The sequence below is a fragment of the Ranitomeya variabilis genome, chromosome 5, assembly GCF_051348905.1.
Source record: "Ranitomeya variabilis isolate aRanVar5 chromosome 5, aRanVar5.hap1, whole genome shotgun sequence".
In the NCBI taxonomy this organism is placed as follows: Eukaryota; Metazoa; Chordata; class Amphibia; order Anura; family Dendrobatidae; genus Ranitomeya; species Ranitomeya variabilis.
The window spans coordinates 412,816,654-412,839,447 of record NC_135236.1 but is presented as its reverse complement, the minus strand read 5'-3'; the positions used below and the strand labels follow the sequence as shown (position 1 = coordinate 412,839,447).

General features: G+C 45.7%; 1 protein-coding gene and 1 long non-coding RNA gene across 3 annotated transcripts in view; one reads left to right on the top strand and one right to left on the bottom strand.

Annotated features, from left to right (window-relative positions):
* Positions 1-22,794, top strand: part of XPOT (exportin for tRNA) — a 127,396-nt gene that overhangs the window by 99,977 nt on the left and 4,625 nt on the right. For both annotated transcript variants that reach the window (XM_077265181.1, XM_077265182.1), the window contains exon 23: positions 7,421-7,492. In XM_077265181.1, the coding sequence (XP_077121296.1) occupies positions 7,421-7,492 (72 nt within the window). The remainder of the gene's footprint in view (positions 1-7,420; positions 7,493-22,794) is intronic.
* On the bottom strand, positions 17,538-19,287 carry LOC143776138 (uncharacterized). Its single transcript, XR_013215775.1, has 2 exons — positions 18,317-19,287; positions 17,538-18,275 (listed from the first exon to the last, which is right to left on the bottom strand). It is a non-coding gene; the product is annotated as an uncharacterized LOC143776138 (long non-coding RNA).

Below are 22,794 nucleotides of genomic sequence, written 5' to 3'. Positions count from 1 at the left end.
AGTGGCACGGCGGCCATTTTACAATCTGTAAGATCACAGTTCACAGGCATTTTATAACCAAACACGGGCTCTACATTATCTGATCCTCCCTCTCAACCTATTTTCATCCTTCGTTCTTTAAGCTTCGCGCAACTCGCAGATAAGCTTCTTGACTGTCTCTTGCCCTCCCGTGACCATTGTCTTGACTTCCACGGCATCCTCATCTAACTTGTGGGGCACAGACTTCTTCTGCTTTAAGATACGCAGCTTGGCTCCCAGGATACTATGTCCTCCTGCAGTAGGCCACTGGCAGCGATCTTCAACAATGGTATTCCAAAAACACGGAGCTTCTCGCTCAACGTATAAGAAAAAGAGCCTCGCGCTCAATATTCTCTGTCCCTACCCTGAACACCAGTGATTAACAGACTATCCTGCCACGATATCCCAAACCTTTGGGAGGTGGTCTCCTAATGAGAGCCCTCCACAGAAATACAGGTGGTCCCCCTCCGGGACGTCTTAATTACCTAGCTGGTACAATATCACAGAGGCTGCGTCTCCTATCCCTTTCTCTAAGCTGCCCCACAATCTACAACTGGCTCAATCTTTCACTCCACTTCACTACTGGACAATAGTCACGGGTAGGGTGGTTGAACGGAGTACAATGACCGATGGAGGAGGTGTGGTGTACAGAGGTCGCACAGGATGCGACGTCTCTCAGTTGCTGGTTCAGAGCGTGGCACAGGATCACGTTTGATCTCACCACTCGATCATTCACCTCCCGGACCCAAGGAGACTACAGACAAACCAATAACGGCTGAGACACTAGCAAGTGTGACATATACAGTGTACATGATCGCCACTTACCGCGTGCAGAGGGTGATCAGTCCTCGAGGTCAGCCACTACGGGTATCATCCACAGACATCCAGGCATGGGTCCAGAGAGTCTCGGATCGCTGGCCACGCCCCCCGTTGGTCGCGCCAAAATTGTCGGGGCCGTAATACGACAATTAAATCCTCATTCACCAGTCATTCCAAATTAATATGTGTGCAGGGCATTTGGTACCGGATAAGAATAAATCAGACAGGTAGCTGGTTCAAACTTAGTTAATGCCCCGTGCATCCACACATGTCTGCAGCGGTCACACCAACTGGCTTTATTCTAAAATTCACAATACTATATTGAGTGTTAGGGGAAGGCGTGCATTAGGCGGGGTTTAAGCTAGCATCCAGTCTTTCTGATTTGTTCTGACGTCTTCTGGTGAATCCTCCCTTTCTTCACATTCCTGAGTTTCGATTCTGAAGAAATGGCTTAACCCTTCGGACACTAAAACCTGAAACGAAACTAAGCTCTGGCGGCCATCTTTAAATACAGTTATATCTGCAAGCATAGGAAAAACTTATTGTTTCACAGTATAAGAGTATAAAAGTACAGAAAGATATATAAGAAATATATTTTCACCTTGACAGTATAATTTGGTGGTATGAGTATTTATTAGTGTACGTGTTTCAATTCATATGCACGCACCTTCTCTAAATATTTGTCACATTGTTCAGTGCTAAAATGACATTTGTCTCCAACTGTCTGGGGGGTTGCATGTAGCCTACTAGCTATGTGCTGTTTTTTCTGTTTTTAAATGCTTTTAAATGTATGTCTCGTTTTGATGTGCCTTTTTGAATAAAGTTGTTATCTTTTCATGGTCGATCCCAGTGTTATGCATATCCTTTTTCTTAGTTTTTCTACATAAGCTCAGTCTGAGAGGGGCATACCTCTGAGGTTTTATACAGAGGGACATGAATTGTGGCAAGAACATAGAAATAGTGGCCTTACCAAAACCACTTGGTGTTCTTACCGACTGACATCCCTTTCATAGCCCTCATATAGTATGATATATGCGCCCTACACACAAGGATACCAAACAGTGAATTATTCCGTGCAATTTGTCCCTTCTACCTTCCTTTCCCATCACACCACGTACAGTATGATTGCCACCGCGGTGTCCCCAAATGTACTGCATCATGGCCACCACAGCGCCCTTCCCTTGCTCTTCCCCACATACAGTATGATGGCCCACCGCAAGTAACGATTGTGTTATAAGCAGGTGTAATCTAGTGATGTCCCACCGTGGGACAATGTAGAATATTTAAAAATAAAAAATATTATGTGTAAAAATATTTATTTAAATATTCCTAAATTAAAAAAAATATTCTTCCAATAAATATATTTCTCTATGTAAATAAAAAAAAAAACGTAAAAGTACACATTTGGTATCCCTGCGTTTGTAGCGACCCGACCTATAAACCTGTCCCACTAGTTAACCCCTTCAGTGAACACCGTACAAAAAAAACTGAAGCAAAAAACAATGCTTTATCATACCGCCGAACAAAAAGTGGAATAACACGCGATCAAAAAGATAGTTAAACATGGTACCGCTGAAAACGTCATCTTTTCCCTCAAAAAATGAGCCGCCATCAGCGAAAAAATAAGTTATAGCTCTCAGAATAAAGCGATGCAAAGACAATTATTTTTTATATAAAATAGTTTTTATTGTATAAAAGGGCCAAAATATAAAAAAATGATATAAATGAGGTATCGCTGTAATTGTACTGACCCGAAGAATAAAACTGCTTTATCAATTTTACCACACGCGGAATGGTATAAACTCCACCCCCCCAAAAGAAATTCATGAATTGCTGTTTGTTTTTTAATTCTGCCTCACAAAAATCGTAATAAAAAGCGATCAAAAGATGTCATGTGCCCGAAAAATGGTACCAATAAAAACGTCAACTCGTCCCGCAAAAAACAAGACCTCACATGACTCTGTGGCCAAAATATGGAAAAATTATAGCTCTCAAAATGTGGTAATACAAAAACTATTTTGCAATAAAAAGTGTCTTTTAGCGTTTGGCAGCTGCCAAACATAAAAACCCACTATAAATAGTAAATCAAACCCCCCTTTATCACCCCTTCGTAAGGGAAAAATAATAAAATAAAAAAAGTATTTATTTCCAATTTGCCGTTAGGGTTTGGGGCTAAAGTTAGGGTTGGGGTTAGGGTTACGTTTATGGCTGGGGTTAGAGTTGGGATTAGGGGTGTGGTTATGGTTGGGATTAGGCTTAGGGGTGTGTTGGGGTTAGGGTTGGGAATAGGGTTAGGGGTGTGGTTAGGGTTGGGGGTGTGTTGGGGTTAGGGTTGGAGTTAAAATTGGGGGGGGTTTCTACTGTTTAGGCACATCAGGGGCTCTCCAAACCCGACATGGTGTCCGATCTCAATTGCAGGCAATTCTGCGTTGAAAAAGTAAAACGGTGCTCCTTCCCTTCTGAGCTCTGCCGTGCGCCCAAACAGTGGTTTACCCCCACTTATGGGGTATTGGCGTACTCGGGACAAATTAGACAACTTTTGCTGTCCAATTTCTCCTGTTACCCTTGGGGGAAAAAAAATAAGGGGCTAAAAGATCATTTTTGTGGGGAAAAAAAAAATATTTTTTATTTTCATGGCTCTGCGTTATAAACTTTAGTGAAACACTTTGGGGGTTCAAAGTTCTCACAACACATCTAGATAAGTTCCTTGGGGGGTCTAGTTGCCAACATGGGGTCACTTGTGGGGAGTTTCTACTGTTTAGGTACATCAGGGGCTCTGCAAACGCAACGTGACGCCTGCAGACCATTCAATCGAAGTCTGCATTCCAATACAGAGCTCCTTCACTTCCGAGCTCTGCCATGCGCCCAAACAGTGGTTTACCCCCACAGATGAGGACTCGGGACAAATTGCACAATAACTTTTGGGGTCCAATTTCTCCTGTTACCCTAGGGAAAATAAAAAATTGGGGGCAAAAAGATCATTTTAGTGAAAAAAATGATTTTTTATTTTTACAGCCCTACATTATAAACTTCTGTGAAGCACTTGGGGATTCAAAGTGCTCACCGCACATCTAGATAAGTTCCTTAGGGGGTCTACGTTCCAAAATGGTGTCACTTGTGGGGGCTTCCACTGTTTAGGCACATCAGGGGCTCTCCTAACGCGACATGGCGTCCGATCTCTATTCCAACCCATTTTGCACTGAAAAGTCAAACGGCGCTCCTTCCCTTCCGAGCTCTGCCATGCGCCCAAACAGTGGTGTACCCCCACATATGGGGTATCGGCGTACTCAGGACAAATTGTACAACAACTTCTGGGGTTCCATTTCTCCTGTTAACCTTGGTAAAATAAAACAAATTGGATCTGAAGTAAATTTTTTGTGGAAAAAAGTGTTTCCTGTGAAGCACCTGAAGGGTTAATAAACTTCTTGAATGTGGTTTTGAGCACCTTGAGGGGTGCAGTTTTTAGAATGTGGTCACACTTGGGTATTTTCTATCATGTAGACCCCTCAAAGCGACTTCATTTTTTTTTTTTTTTTTTTTTTTTAGGGACAATATCACATTTGGTGTTGTAAAAATGAGAAATCGCTGGTCAACTTTTAGCCCTTATAACTCCCTAACCGGGAAAACATTTTAGTTCCAAAACTGTGCTGATGTAAAGTAGACATGTGGGAAATGTTACTTATTCAGTATTTTTTGTGACATATCTCTGTGATTTATGGGCATAAATTCAAATTTGGAAAATTGCGAAACTTTCACCAAATTTCCGTTTTTTCGCAAATAGACGCAGGTAATATCAAAGAAATTTTACCACTGTCATGAAGTACAATATGTCACGAGAAAACAGTGTCAAAATCACTGGGATCCATTGAAGCGTTCCAGAGTTATAACCTCTAGTGATGAGCGAATATACTCGTTACTCGAGATTTCCCGAGCACTCCGAGTATTAGTGCTCGGAGATTTAGTTTTCAACACCTCAGCTGAATGATTTACAGCTATTAGCCAGGCTAAGTACATGTGGGGGTTGCCTGGTTGCTAGGGAATCCCCACATGTAATCAATCAGGCTAGTAGCTGTAAATCATCCAGCTGCAGCGAAAAAAACTGGTGGCAAGTGGAGTGATGGTTGAGGGGGTTGATGTCACCTTTCTGTTATCAGGTGACATCAAGCCCCGAGTCTAGTAATGAGAGGCATCTTATACGCCCTCGTTACTAACCCCATAGTAATATTATAGAAACACATCCAGAATAAAGTCCTTTTATTTGAATTAATGACACAGATGCTTTAATTGAATCCACTGAACCATACTTACCGAACGCCTAATCCACTGATGCCAACGTCTCCTGCAACAAAAATAAAATAATAAACCGCAATATCGCTCACCTGTCCGCAGAGAAGATAATCCATAATGTCATGACAATCCTGATGACTTTGAGAGCAATCACATCTGTGACTGCTCTCAAAGACAGCCGGCGATACACTGACAGGAGATAATCGCTCCTGCAGTGTATCACTGAGCTTCCATGAGAGAGGTCACCGGAGTTCATCAACTGATCAGCTCCGGTGATCTCTTATGGCACCACTGCTGCGTGAGAAAGTTCTCACACAGCAGTGGTGCTGTAAGTGAAAGCACTGGTGCTGATGAATAGTGATCAGCGAATATACTCGTTACTCGAGATTTCCTCCGAGTATTTTTTAGTGGTCGGAGATTTAGATTTTCTTGCCGCAGCAGAATGATTTACATCTGTTGGCCAGCATAAGTACATGTGGGGATTCCCTAGCAAACAGGCAAACACCCCCCCCCCCCCCCCCCCACATGTACTTATGCTGGCTAACAGATGTAAATCATTCTGCTGCGGCAAGAAAAACTAAATCTCCAAGCACTAAAAAAATTCTCGGAGGACACCCGAGCATGCTTGGAAAAAATCTCATTATTGGACAGTGGTCAGAATTGTAAAAATTGGCCCGGTCATTAACGTGCAAACCACCTTCAAGGGTAAAGGAGTTAAATTGATTTTTTTTTTTTTTTTAAATAAATCAGTAGTCTTGTACCTTGTTCCCATGTGGGTCTTTTTTTTTTTTTTTTCTTCTTTTCTGTGCCAATTACATATTTGAATTACATATTTTATTTTGTGTGCTAATTTTGCTGGTGTTTATATATGGTTTTGTTGATATTGTTGAATATATCTTCATGGTGTTGTTTTTTGGTTGTTTTTTTCCTTCAAGCTGTATCTTCAGGAGTGCACCACTCCTGATCCTCAGTGGTAGGTCGCTTCTATACATTGTCAGTTCCTACCAGTAGCATGGTTGCACTGCTGAACCAAACTGCTCTCTCCCGAGCTGCTAACAGAGGAACTTTGCCTCTGAAGCTGTCTGGAGGTTCTCCAGTGCTGCAAACTGTTAAAAAAAACTTTACCTGTTTATGAACTTCAGACATCCCATTTTTCTTGCCTGTTTACATGGCTATTGCATCTAGAGTAAATGGAGAGGTAGCAGTTCCACCTCTTCTATCACCGATGCAGAAACAGTTGACCGAGAGTGGAAACAGTTGACCGAGAGTGGCAAACTTTCCACTGATTTTCCATCACTAGACAGAACTGGAGTTTTGTTTTGCCTAAAACATTTGCATTGTACTGTTTGCAGCATTTTTCTCAACACTTGATAAAGTAAAAATGCTTTAAAAATCAGTGTTAATTGTTCATTCTTATCACTTAAAATGAATGAAAAGCAGAGTCTAAATCAACTCAATATGTGGTGTGACTGCACTTTGTCCTCCAGCATCAAATCTTCTAGATACACTTGCGCACTGTTTTTGAAGGAACTTAAAAGGGAGGTTGCTCCAAACATCTTGGAGAACTAACCACGGACTTTCTGTGGATGTAGGCTTGCACAAATACATGTTGTTGTGCACAGACTCAATGATAGAGACTAGGATTTTGGCAGAGCCAGATGACGATTTCCATGTTCTTTAAGTTGAAGATGACTCTTAAAGACTTTGGCTATATTTATGGTGTCGCTGTACTGATGCAGAATGTTTGATGCTAATCGTGTATTGCATAAGTATCTGTATTTCTCAGGATTGAGGGCACCATTAATCTTGACCAAATCCCCAACTATATTAGCTGACATGCATCTGCACTTCTACAGGACCTCCAACATGCTTCACTGGTTTCAGACATACATCGTTTTGCTGCTCTCCTGCCATTCAGTGGATGTTCTGCCTTCTGATAGAGCCACATATTTCAAATTTTGACTCCGTCCAGAGCCAAATATTCTGTAACCCAGTTTCTATATTTTTGTGCATAGTTAAGTTGCTTGTCCTCATTTCCTTGTTGAATTTTTGGCCACAATTCTTCCATGAAGACCACTTTTATGCCTGTTTATCCTGACTGTAAAAGGGTGGTTTCTATCTTTTCTGATGGCACTGCTGGACAACTTCCAATTTCAAAGGGCAGTAAGCATATCAGCTTGATTATTTCTCTAAAGCAGACTATAGACATATGTAGCCCCTTCAAAATAGAAATCATGTTTTTTTTCAATTATGCAGTAAACTTAACATTTTCTAATTTGTTATATTTCTGCTTTAGGGACCTGAATGTATTCAGTATCTGCAGCAAGAATATCTGCCTTCTTTGCAGGTGGCACCAGAAATTATCCAGGTAAGTTCTATTTTCTCTATATAGCAGTTTTGTAGGTAAGCGATTACAAATTAATTTACATGTAATGAAAATGTTAAATAACTAGGTGATACTCGCCTTCTTGCACCCACCTGGAACCAGTGGAGGCCACTCGGTCTGCATTGATACAGGAAAAGGAGACCTCATCATTCCACCAGCAGCAGGACCACCACAACCTGTGATTGGCTGCAGCAGTCGGGTGACTTGAGCAGCATGTCAAGACAATATCCTTATGACTCGCTGCTCAAGTCTATACAACTAGTAAGGAAAGGTATTTTGATTTGACACTGAAATATAGTAATGTGCAATAATGGCTTCTACTGATACTTGCGTTTAACAAGCAGTCATAAAAAAAAAATTACACTACATGTTTCTCCTACGCCTCATTGGGGGACACAGACCGTGGGTGTTATGCTGCTTGCCACTAGGAGGACACTAAGTGATACAAAGAAAGTTAGCTCCTCCCCTGCAGTATACACCCTCCTGCTGGCCCTCAGCTAACCAGTTCTTGCTTAGTGTCTGTAGGAGGCACTTGGGTCTGTTTTCAGACCCCAACTTTCTTATTTTAATTTTTATTTTTCTGTAAATTTTTATTTTTTATTCAACGGAGTGAAGGGGGCGACGGATCCTTTTTTATGGGACCCGCTCTCCCCCGAACCAGCAACAGGCGAGCACGGCGAGTATACCTCCCCGTCCCTCTCCTGCGACGTTGGAGCACGCCAATTTTTACTGGGGCGACGGGTTTCCATCTTTGGTCCCGATCTCCCTTCCCCCTGCAAGACGGCGAGCACATAGAGCCTGGCTCTAATGTTCCTCTCCGGGGGCCCGACATACAAGGCCCACATCACATGGCGTTGCATACTTGCGGCAGAGCCCACCTCTCCACCTACCTAACAAGGGGATGATGGATTGAGAGAAGAGGTTGAGGATGGAGCGCGCAGGTACAGGGGGACCTGCATTACAGGACTGTGAGTATATCAGGAGTTCCCCTCCTGCGCTCCAGATCGCTTTGCGGCCGCGCCGCCGCACGCCGCCGGGCAGGCCGGAAATTTAGTCCCCGGCTTTTCAGCCGGAGTAGGCCGCAGTGGCCTCTATGGGCAGGCGCCGGCGGTACTTGCGGCAGAGCCCCTGGAGAGAGGCGCCGGCAGTCAGGAAACTGCGGCGGTTAGCGTCGCTCCGTTGCGGCCGCCGCGCATCGCCAGGCAGGCCGAAAATTTAGTCCCCGGCTTCTCAGCTGGAGTAGGCCGCAGTGGGCAGATCCCTCCCACGGCCGTAACCCCGCCCCCTATATCGGCGCTTCTCGTCTGGGACGAGAGGCGCCCTGCAGATCTCGGGGGCCATTCTTCCTCACGCTGACTGTGTGGGAGATGCGGTCCTGGGGGTGCCACTGGCCGGTACACCAGCGGCAATCATTCGGCGCGCGGCCCGCCGACGCGCTCCACCGGCAGGCTCCATAAATTTAGTTCCCGGTTTTTTCAGCCGGACTAGGCCGCAGTTGAAATCCCCTTCAGGGACGAAGGTGCCTTCATGGTCCCGATGGGCTGAACTTCGTGGATATACAGAAGCCCCCCTCCATGGTCCGGGCAGCCCCCACTATCCCACCACGGTGAAAGCGGATGGCGCAAGGAGGCGGACGGTTCCTCTCCACCTCCCTAACAAGGGGATGATGGATTGAGGTTTATCTCTCTATCCCTGCACCGTCCACGCTGCAATACTGACATCCGCGGCGGCTCCATGCCGGGACGCGCACCGTTGGTAAGTGGATCCTGCCAGTAATGGGCTTCTGCAGCGGGATATTGACAGGCAGTCTCAGACTTCCATGTGGCCACCTCCCTGAGGTAACGCTCCAGCCGGCTAAAAAATTTAGCTCCCGGCTTCGGCCGATGTGTAGTCCGCACACCAGAAGCGCACTGTGTCGCCTCAAGGCGGCTTAGCATTTTTTCCTGGCGCTTAGCTCTGACGCGGAAGTGCTCAATTTTCTCGAGCAACGGGTGACCACCCCTAACTTCTACACTGACGCCGGCTGCAGAAATTTACGCCCCGGCTGGGGCCTATTCATGGAAGTTTCGAGGCTCCGCCCACGTCATGCCTGTGGCTGCGCCCCCTGAATTGGCGCTTCTCGTTCGCTGCGAGATTTTACCTAAACCCGCAGGACATGACCAGTATTCTCTGGTCTTAAAGGCATGTGACCAGTATTCCCTGGTCTTAAAGGCTCGTGACCAGTATTCCCTGGTCTAAAGGCACGTGACCAGTATTCCCTGGTCTTAAAGGCACGTGACCAGTATTCCCTGGTCTTAAAGGCACGTGACCAGTATTCCCTGGTCTTAAAGGCACGTGACCAGTATTCCCTGGTCTTAAAGGCACGTGACCAGTATTCCCTGGTCTTAAAGGCACGTGACCAGTATTCCCTGGTCTTAAGGGTACGTGACCAGTATCCCCTGGTCTTAAAGGCACGTGACTAGTATTCCCTGGTCTTAAAGGCGCGTGAACAGTATTCCCTGGTCTTAAAGGCGCGTGACCAGAATTCCCGGGTTTTAAAGACACGGGACCAGTAAGTATCCCCGGGTTTTAAACGCACACGTCCAGCATTCCCTGGTCCTAAAGGCACACGACCAGTATTCCCTGGTCTTAAAGGCACACGACCAGTATTCCCTGGTCTTCAAGGCACACGACCATTATTCCCTGGTCTTAAAGGCACACGACCATTATTCCCTGGTCTTAAAGGCACACGACCAGTATTCCCTGGTCTTAAAGGCACACGACCAGTATTCCCTGGTCTTGAGGGCACTATGACCAAACCGAAACTGGTCATAAATGAGGAGCCCTCTGCCGCTGATCCCAGTTTATCCCAGTGTAACTAGTTCCTCAGCCTAAACTCCCTCGTAGAGCTTTTGCCATCCAGTCCGGATAGGCGATTCACTGGACAGAAGCCTCTACGTGGGACGCTATGCCTGGTCTGATTTTTAAGGGCAACAGGCACTTTAAAGGGCGCCGGTTTCCCCACACCATCCACAGATGGGCACACGAAGGTCCAGGCCTAACGCCAGACAACCTGTCCTGTCCACCCGGAGACCTGAACTCTGTGGATGTACAGAGGCACCCCTTTTTTTCGGGCGTCTGAGCACCCCCCTCTGCATCACCACTATTTAACAGAAGATGCAAGTAGGCGAATGTTCCCTCTCCACTTCCTTGTTAAGAGGATGGTGGATCGAGGCTCCTAATTTTTAACTCTGCAATGACCTGCTGGAAGCAGCGGCGCATTCTGCCACTCGGCAGATTAACCGGGTACAATCTCCTGTGGTTTACCTACCAGTATTCCTGCCCGATATGTCCTCAATTAAAAATGCCACGATCTGTCAAATAGCACATCTGGTTTGTTCCGTTTGGCAGCTACGGGTCCAGCCCTTTAACCTCCCTATCCGCCGCATGGATTGCTAGAGCAACGGTCTCCTGCTTGGAGTCCTTAACTATTTTGATTCACACCAGTATCCCTTTCCTGAAGACAGTTCAACTGGTCAATCATATTTTTGAGCGGGAGACTAACGAAGAATCGTACGTTCCCGCAGCCCCGACCAACAGTGAAAGGGTTGTCCAGGACAGTCTAGATCTATGGGATCTTGGTGTCGGGGCCGTAATAACGACAATTAATCCTCATTCACCAGTCATTCCAAATTAATATGTGTGCAGGGCATCTGGTACCGGATAAGAATAAATCAGACAGGTAGCTGGTTCAAACTTAGTTAATGCCCCGTGCATTCACACATGTCTGCAGCGATGGCACCAACTGGCTTTATTCTAAAATACAAAACACTATATTGAGTGTTAGGGGAAGGCGTGCATTAGGCGGGGTTTAAACTAGCATCCAGTCTTTCTGATTTGTTCTGACATCTTCTGGTGGATCCTCCTTTTCTTCACATTCCTGAGTTATCTTTTTCAAGAGAAATAAACTTAACTCTTCACATTCTAAACTGAAATAAACAATGAACACTGGCAGCCATCTTTAGATACAATTACATTTGCATTAGCTAGCAGATAGGAAAAACTTATTGTTTCACAGTATAAAAGTATAACAGTACAAAAAGTGTATAAAGATTTATAAAAGTATAAAAGGTATATAAGAAAATACATTTTCACCTTGACAATCCCCCCTAAACACTAAGTTTTTTCCTTAAAGAAAGATCCTTCGAGACTGTCCATGTGATGGGAAAAGGGGAGGTGGATTTCTTCATCCAGACACCTCAGAAACTCTCCCCTAGCGAGAGGCCTCCAGGCAGCTGAACCCTTCACTAACCTCACATGGAGTTCTCCCACTGTCCCTAAACTAAATCTCTTGGCATCATCTGAGAATGGGGGGTTTTGTCTACTCTCTTGAGGGGAATGTACTTAGGGATCTCCCCTGGATCAGTACCATTGTACTCTGGTGGATCTACTTCTTGATTGAGGACGGTGCCAGTCGGAGTTACTTTGGCAATAATCTTTTTATACAAGGGAATAACACAACAGAAAATTATCGATTCAACTATAAGGAGGGCAATTAGTACCAAACAAACTTATTGAAGGAATCCCTTGATCCCACCTAACCAACTGGAGAAGAAAGATGTGTCTATTCCAGCATACATGACACGTCGTCTTATTGTCCTAATTTGTTCAACTTCTTTAGAAACCTTGAGGTCTTTTGGATCTACATTTCGCCATTCAGGTCTGGCTGTGTATATTTCGTCTCGTATGTCTTTGGTCATACCGTCAATGAATGTATTTACCAATACTCTGACATCAAGTGGGTTTATGGGACTGTATTCCATGTCTTCCCATTTCAGCTGTAACCGTCCAAAGTATAGCTCTACATTCTCTCCTTTTGTCACATCTGCAAAAAGATCTTAATTTGTGTCCTAGCACGTCACCTGTTTTTGTGCTCACTAACTACCTAGGCCTGCCTAGGTGCACTTAATACGTCCATCATATGGTCATTATTTGTCTGTAGAATGAGAAAGGTTGGTTCCCAGGGTCAGCCAAATGTTTTTTGCGTAGCTAGCTAGTCAGAGGGCCTCCAGGGATAATACTCCTGTATCTGTCTTACCCTACCTGATGTGGTCGGTTCTCTGGTGGTGGGGGTGACATGACATGCTGGTCTACAGCTCCTTCCCAAAGGATTACTGTCAGCCTACTCCCAAAAGTTAATGTCCCCACTATCCGCCAACCACAATCCTGTGTCAGCTTCTTATATCACTGCATGTGATCTTGTCTGGACAGGATTCAGTGTAATTCTCTTAGGTCGGGTTGCAGCACGGGTCATACAAGTGCTAGGGCCCAAATCCTCAACTATACCCTGAAAGGCATCTTGGCTAAAATTGACAAATCTTTGTTCACTGTAATATATATGTAATTGATCCATTCAACATTTTTATTAATCTGCACCTGTGGGATTATAGAAGCAATGCCGGCATAAATCTGGTTCTGGGCTTCAAACTGGTCAGGCACCCCCCTTGGCACCCCAATAGCATCAATATATATGTTATTGGATCTTCTTCATAACTCATGTGGAGCTGATCAAGGCTTCTCCTCTTTCTGGTAGGTTCATCAGGTATCTTTGGATCTCAAAGTAAAATCTTGAACTGCATGGCTAGTTTAACAGGGGTGCATTGGCCTATCCAGGCATTAGGCAACCTAGGACGGTGCTTACCATCCCCACATAACCAATAAATGTCGTACATATATTCTGTATGTTTGGTTAACAAATCAGTATCTAGAGAACTGCTCCCTTTGCAGAAACCTGTCTCGAAGATCCCTACTGGTGTACCTGTGGTGTCGTGGGAATTATAGCAGGTGTAATTGTCAGCTAATACGATTACTTCTCCTGGGACCTTTAGTTTGGGTTTCTTATGAATCAGTGGGACGTAATCTGGACAATCAGTGGACTTCAAACCTTTCAACAGATTCATGACACAGGCAGTAGTGTTGTCATCAGGAAAAAGCAATGCATGTGTGTATAGGTGTGTATTCGCAGCAGAACAAGCAATACATCCTACAGAGATATTCTGGACTCTTACATTGTATCTCACCCATTCTAACCATAGGTTTTTCCTTGGGGCTGTTTGTGTTTCTATGGAGAAAACCTCTTGCCAACTGAGACCTGGAATGGGGATCACTTCATTAACTACATTTTGCAAACGCTCACCTGGGCCTAAATTCCCATGGTATCCACTACTAAATACATAATTATAATTCCTTCCCAATATGAATGTCTGCAGGTCAGCAGATTGGGGGCTTTCAAGATTTAGGAGGAGGGGGTGACAACTTTTACCCCATTTACAGCCCCTAAGTGGTTGCAGAAGGGCTGTTAGATGCATTCTCTCACGAAGACTCCTACCCGTCCCATCCTTGGGAACATGGCTTCGCTAGGTTTATATCCCCAATCGTCTCCCGTATTCCGAGCAGCATCTGTCTAATAATAACAATTATTGTTGTCATTTCTGGTAACACATATAAAACTGGATGATTCCCTCTACCACCCGTTCAGTCTCGGGACACTTGACTACATCACAGAAATCAAATCGCCAGATATTCACCGGGGCTGTCAGGTTTACCCAGAGAATAGTGGGGCCAGAATTCTTATTTACAATAGGGACCAAAAAGGTAGGGGCGAGGATGGCCCCCAGTCCCAAGGTCAAAAACAGCAACATTTCCCTTCAGTCACTTCCGTGACTAAACACTGGTTCGGTCTCTTTTACAGTGTGAAGCGTGAATACAGGTGCTCTTTCCTTCAAGTTTTACTGCAGTGGGGGTGACCAGGATCACCGTGTGAAGTCCTTCAAATCTCGGCTGGAGACAATCTCTGCGCACAAACTTTTTCACATACACCAGGTCTCCTGGCACAAAGGGATGGTGTCCAGGAACCTTGTCTGGGTCTGGAAGAGAACTGAAGACAGTTAAATGCACTTTGGCAAGGTGTCCATGTGAGGCCTGCACATAGCTAGTCAAGTCCTGGTACTTGAGCTGCAACTGTTGTGGAAAGAAACATTCAAGATTGGGGCTCCTGCCAAACAGAACCTCATACGGTGACAGCCCTGTCTTCCTGTTTGGGGTATGTCTTACTGAAAACAAAGCTAGAGGAAGGCATTCTGTCCGTAGTTTACCAGTCTCTGCCATTGCCTTTTGGATTTTAAGCTTAAAAATTCCATTTAGTCTCTCCACTCTTCCACTGCTCTGCGGATGGTATGGAGTATGCAATGCTTGACTTACCCCCAGTGCTGCCATTACCTCTGACATGATCTCTCCAGTAAAATGGGAACTCCGATCGCTTTCAATGACTTCAGGAACTCCATACCTGCTTATGATCTCAGCCATCAGTTTCTTCGCCGTTGTCTTAGCCGTAGCTTTGGCAACTGGGTAGGCTTCTGGCCAACCTGAAAATAAATCAATGCAGACCAACACATACTCATACGTCCCTACCCTGGGTAACTGAATTTAATCATTCTGCAGTCTCTGGAATTGGTTAAAGGGGCCGGGGAGTGTGTTTGGATGGGGTTTTCACTGTCCTACTCTGATTATGTGTGGCACATATCATGCAGCTCTGTACCTGCCTTTCTGCGCAGGTGGAAAACCCGGGGGTAATCCATTGTTTCTGTAGGGTGTCACACATGGCCGTCTTCGAGTGGTGCACATTCCCGTGCAGAACCTGTGCCATCATTGGGTACAGTACCTGTGGTAGGCAGACCTTTTCACCCCTCCCCCATAGTCCGGTAACGGTATCAGAGCAAGCCCCTATCCTTTGCCACCTATTTTTCTCCTCCTTACTTGCCTGTTCTTGTAACCGGGCTAAGATGTCTTTCAACACAAGTGGAGATGGTGGGGTGTCTAGGTGATGTACTTGAGAGGCTACAGGAGTGCTTGCTGCTTTCTTGGCAGCCTGGTCTGCCAGTGCTTACCCTTTGTCCGTCCATCAGTGCCTTTGGTATGTGCCTTTACCTTTATGATGCCTGATTGGGTGGGAAACTGTAGTGCATTCATAAGTTGCTGGACTGCCTCAGCACGTTTAGAGGGGTGGCCATTTGCTGTCAGGAAAGCCCTGTCTCTCCAGATAGGCCCATAATCGTGTGTAATGCCAAAAGCATACCTGGAATCAGTGTAGATATTTACAGTCTTACCTTCTGCTAGTTTGCACGCTTCTTGTGCAGACATATGAGCTGGCATTAACTCTGCCTTGATTACCTCATGTTCTGAGACCACAGCATATCTGGTACAGAAGCGTCCTTAGTCATCTTGGTGACGGGATCCATCTACAAAAAGCTCAAAATCAGCATTAGAATAGGCACACTAGAAACCAGCCGTTTCCTGAGACATCAATTCTAGACAATCATGTGGTTTGGAAACCTAATCTTGTTCCTCTGGATCCATTCTAGAAAGAAAAAGAGTGTCCCTGCTCATGTCACCTTCATGTCACCTACTCCTCCCCCCTTTGGATCCAGGGGAACTAGGAGAAGAGTAGCGGGGTTCAGGACAGTGCACCTTTTCAAAGTCACATTAGTAGGCATGAGAATAACACACTGAAAACGCAGCTGTCCAGCCATGGACATGTGGCTAGGTTGTACTTGGTTAAGGATACTATGTACATCGTGTGGGGTGTGGACCATCAGTGGGTGATCCAAAACAATCTCTGAAGACTTGTGTAGCAACAGCTGGACAGACAACACGGTCCAAATACAGGAGGGACTTCCTCTTGCCACCCTATCCAGGCGGCCGCTGTAATAAGCAACAGATCTCTATTTGTCTCCATGAAGCTGAATCAGCAAACCTGTAACATGTCCTGCATAGGTGAGCTCTGTCTGCAAGGCAGTCTGCAATACTGTACGGCAGTGCTCGGGTGTCTTGTAATCATATACGGGGCCTGCAATGTGTAACACTATATCACAGGGCAGATTCCCTCCCTGGGTAGTCTTAGCATCTCCTGGATGCAAGGGGCCATGAGCGGCAAGGCAGGCCTGGCACTCTTGGGCTATAACTGGCCCCCCCTTTCGTTTCTTAATGGGAAACACGGGTGTGTTACATGGGGAAACACAGGGTATCAGGGCACCATTATCGAATAACATTTGTATTTGCCCCTTGAGACACTGCTCCTGATCATATTTCCAAGGATATTGATGGACTTTAGAAAAAGGGGCACCAGGTTTGAGAAACACTTTTACTGGTTCTACAGGCATTATTGGGGGAGAATCTGGGTCTATCAGGACCATCATAACCGTAGGAAGGGCAAGTAGGATACACATCTCATTATATTCATCTGCATAGGAGTTATATAACGCAAGGACCATCTGACCATCATCTTGGAATTATATCCTGGAGCGGAACTGTGATAATAAATCTGCCCCCAGTAAATTTACCGAACATATAGAAGAGATTACGAACTGAGCAGTAACTTCAGGGAAAGGTCCCACAGGGATAGGTTTTATAAGAGTATATTCATTGGGTCTGTCATCTACTCTAATTAAAACAAGCTCTTGATCTGAGAATTGGCATGTCGGGGCTGAGGAGATAATGAAATTCCCATACGGGGTTAAAGGCGTATTGGAATGTGAAGCTGGACTTGCATGTACAATAGGAGGGGGCAGTGGTGTTTGCCCATGGAGACAAGAAACACTGATCTCGCAGCTGCAAAGGTGGGGGCTAGTGATTTAACCCCTTGTCTTTACTAAACCAAGGACAGAGAAAACTTTGGAATGCAATACATAGCCCCCCTTTCTGTAGCCCGCAGCGCCGAGGGGAAAAATTGCAAGCAAGTTGCGCAGGGATTCACTCAGCCCCTCCCATCTAGTACACAGGGAGATAAGAACCTTCACTGCAATCCACAGCGCAAGAGGGAGAAACGAAACCCAGCACCTTGCCCCCCCTCTCTCCGGCTTGTAGCGTAGATAAGTAGAAAAGAGAGGAAAACTGACAAAGAAATCTCGCAGCGGTCTGCTGCTGCCCCTCCCCCATACTACACAACACTGACACACAGCTCCGTATCTTCTACAGTCACAAACGGCAGCAGTTTTCAGACTTAATTTCAACAAAACTTTCCTATAATCCTCCGTGGTCTGGGCGGAGCCCCAAGGACGGTCCGTACACACACACAAGGCAGGTCTCCACCCAGGTTGGATTCTGCACAACACAAACAGGACACACCTACGCTTCTGGAGATCTCTTTCCGCCGCCATTACAGGGCGGTGGCTGAAACTACATTTTCATCATCAGTGGCACGGCGGCCATTTTACAATCTGTAAAATCACAGTTCACAGGCATTTTATAACCAAACACGGGCTCTACATTATCTGATCCTCCCTCTCAACCTATTTTCATCCTTTGTTCTTTAAGCTTCGCGCAACTCGCAGATAAGCTTCTTGACTGTCTCTTGCCCTCCCGTGACCATTGTCTTGACTTCCACGACATCCTCATCTAACTTGTGGGGCACAGACTTCTACTTTAAGATACGCAGCTTGGCTCCCAGGATACTATGGTTTTCTGCAGTAAACCACTGGCAGCGATCGTCAACGCTGAGTTCCACAGTACGGAGCCTCACGTTCGACGTACTAGGAAAAGAGCCTCGCGCTCAATATTTCCTGTCCCTAACCTGAACACAGTGATTACAGACTATCCTGCCACGATATCCCAAACAGTCGGGAGGCAGCCTCCTAATGAGACCCCTCCACAAAAATATAGGTGGTCCCCTCACGGAACGTCTTAAGTTACCTAATAAACAGGTGGTCCCCTCACGGAACGCCTTATTTACCTGCCTGGACAGGTGGTCCCCTCACGGAACGCCTTATTTACCTGTCAGCACAATATCACAGAGGCTGCGTCTCCTATCCCTTTCTCTAAGCTGCCCCACACTCTACAAGTGGCTCAATCTTTCACTCCACTTCACTACTGGACAATAGTCACGGGTAGGATGGTTGAACGGAGTACAATGACCGGTGAGGGAGGTGTGGTGTACAGAGGTCGCACAGGATGCGACGTCTCTCAGTTGGTTCAGAGCGTGGCACAGGATCACGTTTGATCTCACCACTCGATCATTCACCTCCCGGACCCAAGGAGACTACAGACAAACCAATAACGGCTGAGACACTAGCAAGTGTGACATATACAGTGTATATGATCGCCACTTACCGCGTGCAGAGGGTGATCAGTACTCGAGGTCAGCCACTACGGGTATCATCCACAGACATCCAGGCATGGGTCCAGGGGGCCTCGGATCGCTGGCCACGCCCCCCGTTGGTCGCGCCAAAATTGTCGGGGCCGTAATAACGACAATTAATCCTCATTCACCAGTCATTCCAAATTAATATGTGTGCAGGGCATCTGGTACCGGATAAGAATAAATCAGACAGGTAGCTGGTTCAAACTTAGTTAATGCCCCGTGCATTCACACATGTCTGCAGCGATGGCACCAACTGGCTTTATTCTAAAATACAAAACACTATATTGAGTGTTAGGGGAAGGCGTGCATTAGGCGGGGTTTAAACTAGCATCCAGTCTTTCTGATTTGTTCTGACATCTTCTGGTGGATCCTCCTTTTCTTCACATTCCTGAGTTATCTTTTTCAAGAGAAATAAACTTAACTCTTCACATTCTAAACTGAAATAAACAATGAACACTGGCAGCCATCTTTAGATACAATTACATTTGCATTAGCTAGCAGATAGGAAAAACTTATTGTTTCACAGTATAAAAGTATAACAGTACAAAAAGTGTATAAAGATTTATAAAAGTATAAAAGGTATATAAGAAAATACATTTTCACCTTGACATTGGTTCCTAAAAAGGGGAACGAGAAGTAGGACCGATCCCGGACCTCAAACTTCTAACAATCTTTTCACAAGGTTCTTTTTCTTCTTCGAAGGGAGTCTCATCCGCTCAGCCACTACTTCAACAAAAAAGGGTGCAGTTTCTGGCATCCATCGACATTCGGGATGTCTAACCTCTTCAAAAATTCCTTTGCTTTTCCATTCGTGAACAGCATTTAAGTCACGACCTTGTTCTTTGGACCGCATCCAGGGTGTTCGCAAGGGTTATGGCGGCTGTCATCTTGCACCTAGAGGCGTGGTCGTCCTGCCCTGTTTGGCCGACTGTTTAACCGCCCTTGCAGGACTACGCTAGGTCGTCTATATCACTTGCGATACCCTCTCACCTGGGCTGGTGGCTAGACTTAGACAACTCCTCATTTCCAGCCCAGCAGATATCCTTTTTGAGGATGATCCAGTATTCTTCCAGAAGGGTGGTAAATCTCCCCCCAGACAAGGTCATGGTTTTTCAACAGGGAGCTCGCGCTCTTGCTCACTCATCCCCTCATTTCATTTGATTTGCTGGGAGGGTTCCAAAAAAAAAATAAATAAATAAATAAATAAATAAATAAAACGGAGACAACAATGGAAGCATTTTCCTTCGCTCCGTTAGTTTTCGGCAAGTCAAGCAGCCTTTCAGACGATAGTCTGAGCTCCTTCTTCATCCGGAGTTTTTTCTCCCGGTTCCATGGTTACTAGTAACTTCCAATGCCAGTTCTCTTCTCCCGATCATTGCTCTGGAGATCTCAAGGGTAGTCCTATAATAGGTCCTCTCCTTATGGCGGGTCAACCCATCCGAATTCAATTGGACAACGCCACGGCTGTGTCATACGTCAATCATCTAGCGAGTACCCACGTTCAAGCACCATGGCCAAAGTAACTCACATGGGCCGAGATCTATCACTCGGTGATCTTGGCAGTACATATCCCAGAAGTAGACCTCTGGGCTGCGAACATATTTAGCCGTCAGGGTTTCACCTCAAGTGAGTGGGAACTTCACCGGAAGTATTCCATCAGACCCGCCTTCACTGGAGCTCTACAGTTGTGGTTCGGATGGCGTCCTGACTGATCGCCTGTGTACTGGAGTTTGTTGTTCGGCCTCGAGATCCAGGAGCCTTCGCACTGCATGCTCCGGTTATTCCGTGGTACCAGTTTCCACTTCCGAAAGCTTTTCGGAAACAGAAAGGGCCCCAGTGATCCTCGGAAATCCGCATTGACCACGTCAGTTCGCTTGCAGTTCGTCTTTCTGCAACAAAACTGCAAGTAGGGACCACCTCGCAGGATGTTTTCACATGTAGTTCTTCCCTATTGCATACCGTTAGATCATTGGGATCTATTCTATTAGGGAAGGTTGCCCCCTTTTTCTCGGCGGTATCCTCATCCTGACGAGTCTTCGGTGCTAACGGGTCTTTTCAGACTTTTTTCTCTTATTTCCTTCAAGGCAAGGTTGTCCTCAAGCCTTCCCTGTCCCTAGTTTCCAAGGTGGTATTGTATTACTACTGTCATGAGGGCATAGTTCTTCCCTCATCTTTTTTGGCACCACTCCACAAGATGGAATGAGGTCCCCATATTCCGGACAAAGCTAGTGCTCTGAGTAGGTATGTCTTGAGGACGGCGTCCTTCCGAAGGTTGGACACTGTATCTTGGGTTTCCTAACGGTAAGAGGAAGGCTTCCTGACTTTTACAGGAAGGGTTTGGCCGTTTCCATCGGCCATTTAGCCTGGTGTATTCTTTCACCATCCAGGAGTCCTTCCGTGTTAGAAGACAGCCCATCTCCCTGTCTATCCTTGGTTCCAGGCACCAGGCGTCAACAAGACACGCCTGCAAGCTTGCGGATTCGTCCAGTCCGCATGCATTCTTGAAGCATTATAATTCCCAGACTTCCACAGATGTGACTCTGGGCAGGCGGACTCTGCAGGCCGCGGTGGCGCACTTGTAAGTAGCAGTTACACAGAGCCTGATCTGACGTTGTCCCCACCCAGGGACTGCTTTGGTCCGTCCCACGGTCTGTGTCCCCCAATGAGGCGTAGGAGAAAAGGAGATTTTTGTTTACTTACCGTAAAATCTTTTTCTCCGAGCCAATCATTGGGGGACACAGCTCCCACCCTGGTATTGGCTTATGCTTGTTTTTTACAATCCGATATGCTATACTCTCATATATAATATGACATACTGTAAGCTAATATGTTGTTACTGATCTCCTACTGCTTTTTTGCACCGAACTGGTTAGCTGAGGGCCAGCAGGAGGGTGTATACTGCAGGGGAGGAGCTAACTTTCTTTGTATCACTTAGTGTCCTCCTAGTGGCAAGCAGCATAACACCCACGGTCTGTGTCCCCCAATGATTGGCTCGGAGAAAAAGATTTTACGGTAAGTAAACAAAAATCTCCTTTTTTTACTGTTTACTTTTTTTAAAACATGCTAAATGTTTAATTACAAAAACATTAGATTCCACCATCATAAATCTGGCATATTCAATAAATATGAAATACATTCCATGAATTTTCTGCTTTCAGACGTAGTGGTAGTATCACGCAGAAGCTACTATAGGCACAACCCTTTTCTCAACCTTCTTGAGCATCTTACTACCTCTTTAGATGCAGGAAGTTTATGGAGGCTGAGAAATCTTGAATGGACATTTTATATGTGGTGAATATGCCATATTTATATTAGTGAATTCTATAAGTTTTTCTATTGAACCATATTTGGCAGTAAATGTTTTAATTCAGCGAGTGCCCCTGGGGAACTTTTCTTTTTTCCTGGACAACCTTTATGAAGTTGACACATTTTCAATATACTTTACATTTTATATCAGTACTAGGGTTGAGCGAAACGGGTCGGCCATTTTCAGAAGTCGCCGACTTTTGGCAAAGTCGGGTTTCATGAAACCCGACCCGACCCCTGTGTGGGGTCGGCCATGAGGTCGGCGATCTTCTGAATCTGGGATCGGAATTCCGATACCGAGTTCCGATATGTTTGCGATATCGGGAATCGGTATCGGAATCCATATTTAAGTGTAAAATAAAGAATCAAAATAAAAAATATTAATATACTCACCCTCTGACGCGCCCTGGTACTAACCGGCAGCCTTCCTTCCTAAGAATCAGCGCGTGAATGGCCTGCGGTGACGTCACGGCTTGTGATTTGTTGCGTGGCGGTCACATGGGCCGTCGCGACCAATCACAAAGCCGTGACGTCATCTTAAGGTCCTTCACGCGCTGATTCTTAGGAAGGTAGGCTGCCGGAAAGAAGCCAAGGGTGAGTATATACCTAATAGGAATATACTCACCCTCGGACGTGCCCTGCTTCTTTCCGGCAGCCTTCCTTCCTAAGAATCAGCGCGTGAAGGACCTTAAGATGACGTCACGGCTTTGTGATTGGTCGCGACGGCCCATGTGACCGCCATGCGACCAATCACAAGCCGCGGACGTCATTCTCAGGTCCTAAATTCCTAGAATTTAGAATTCAC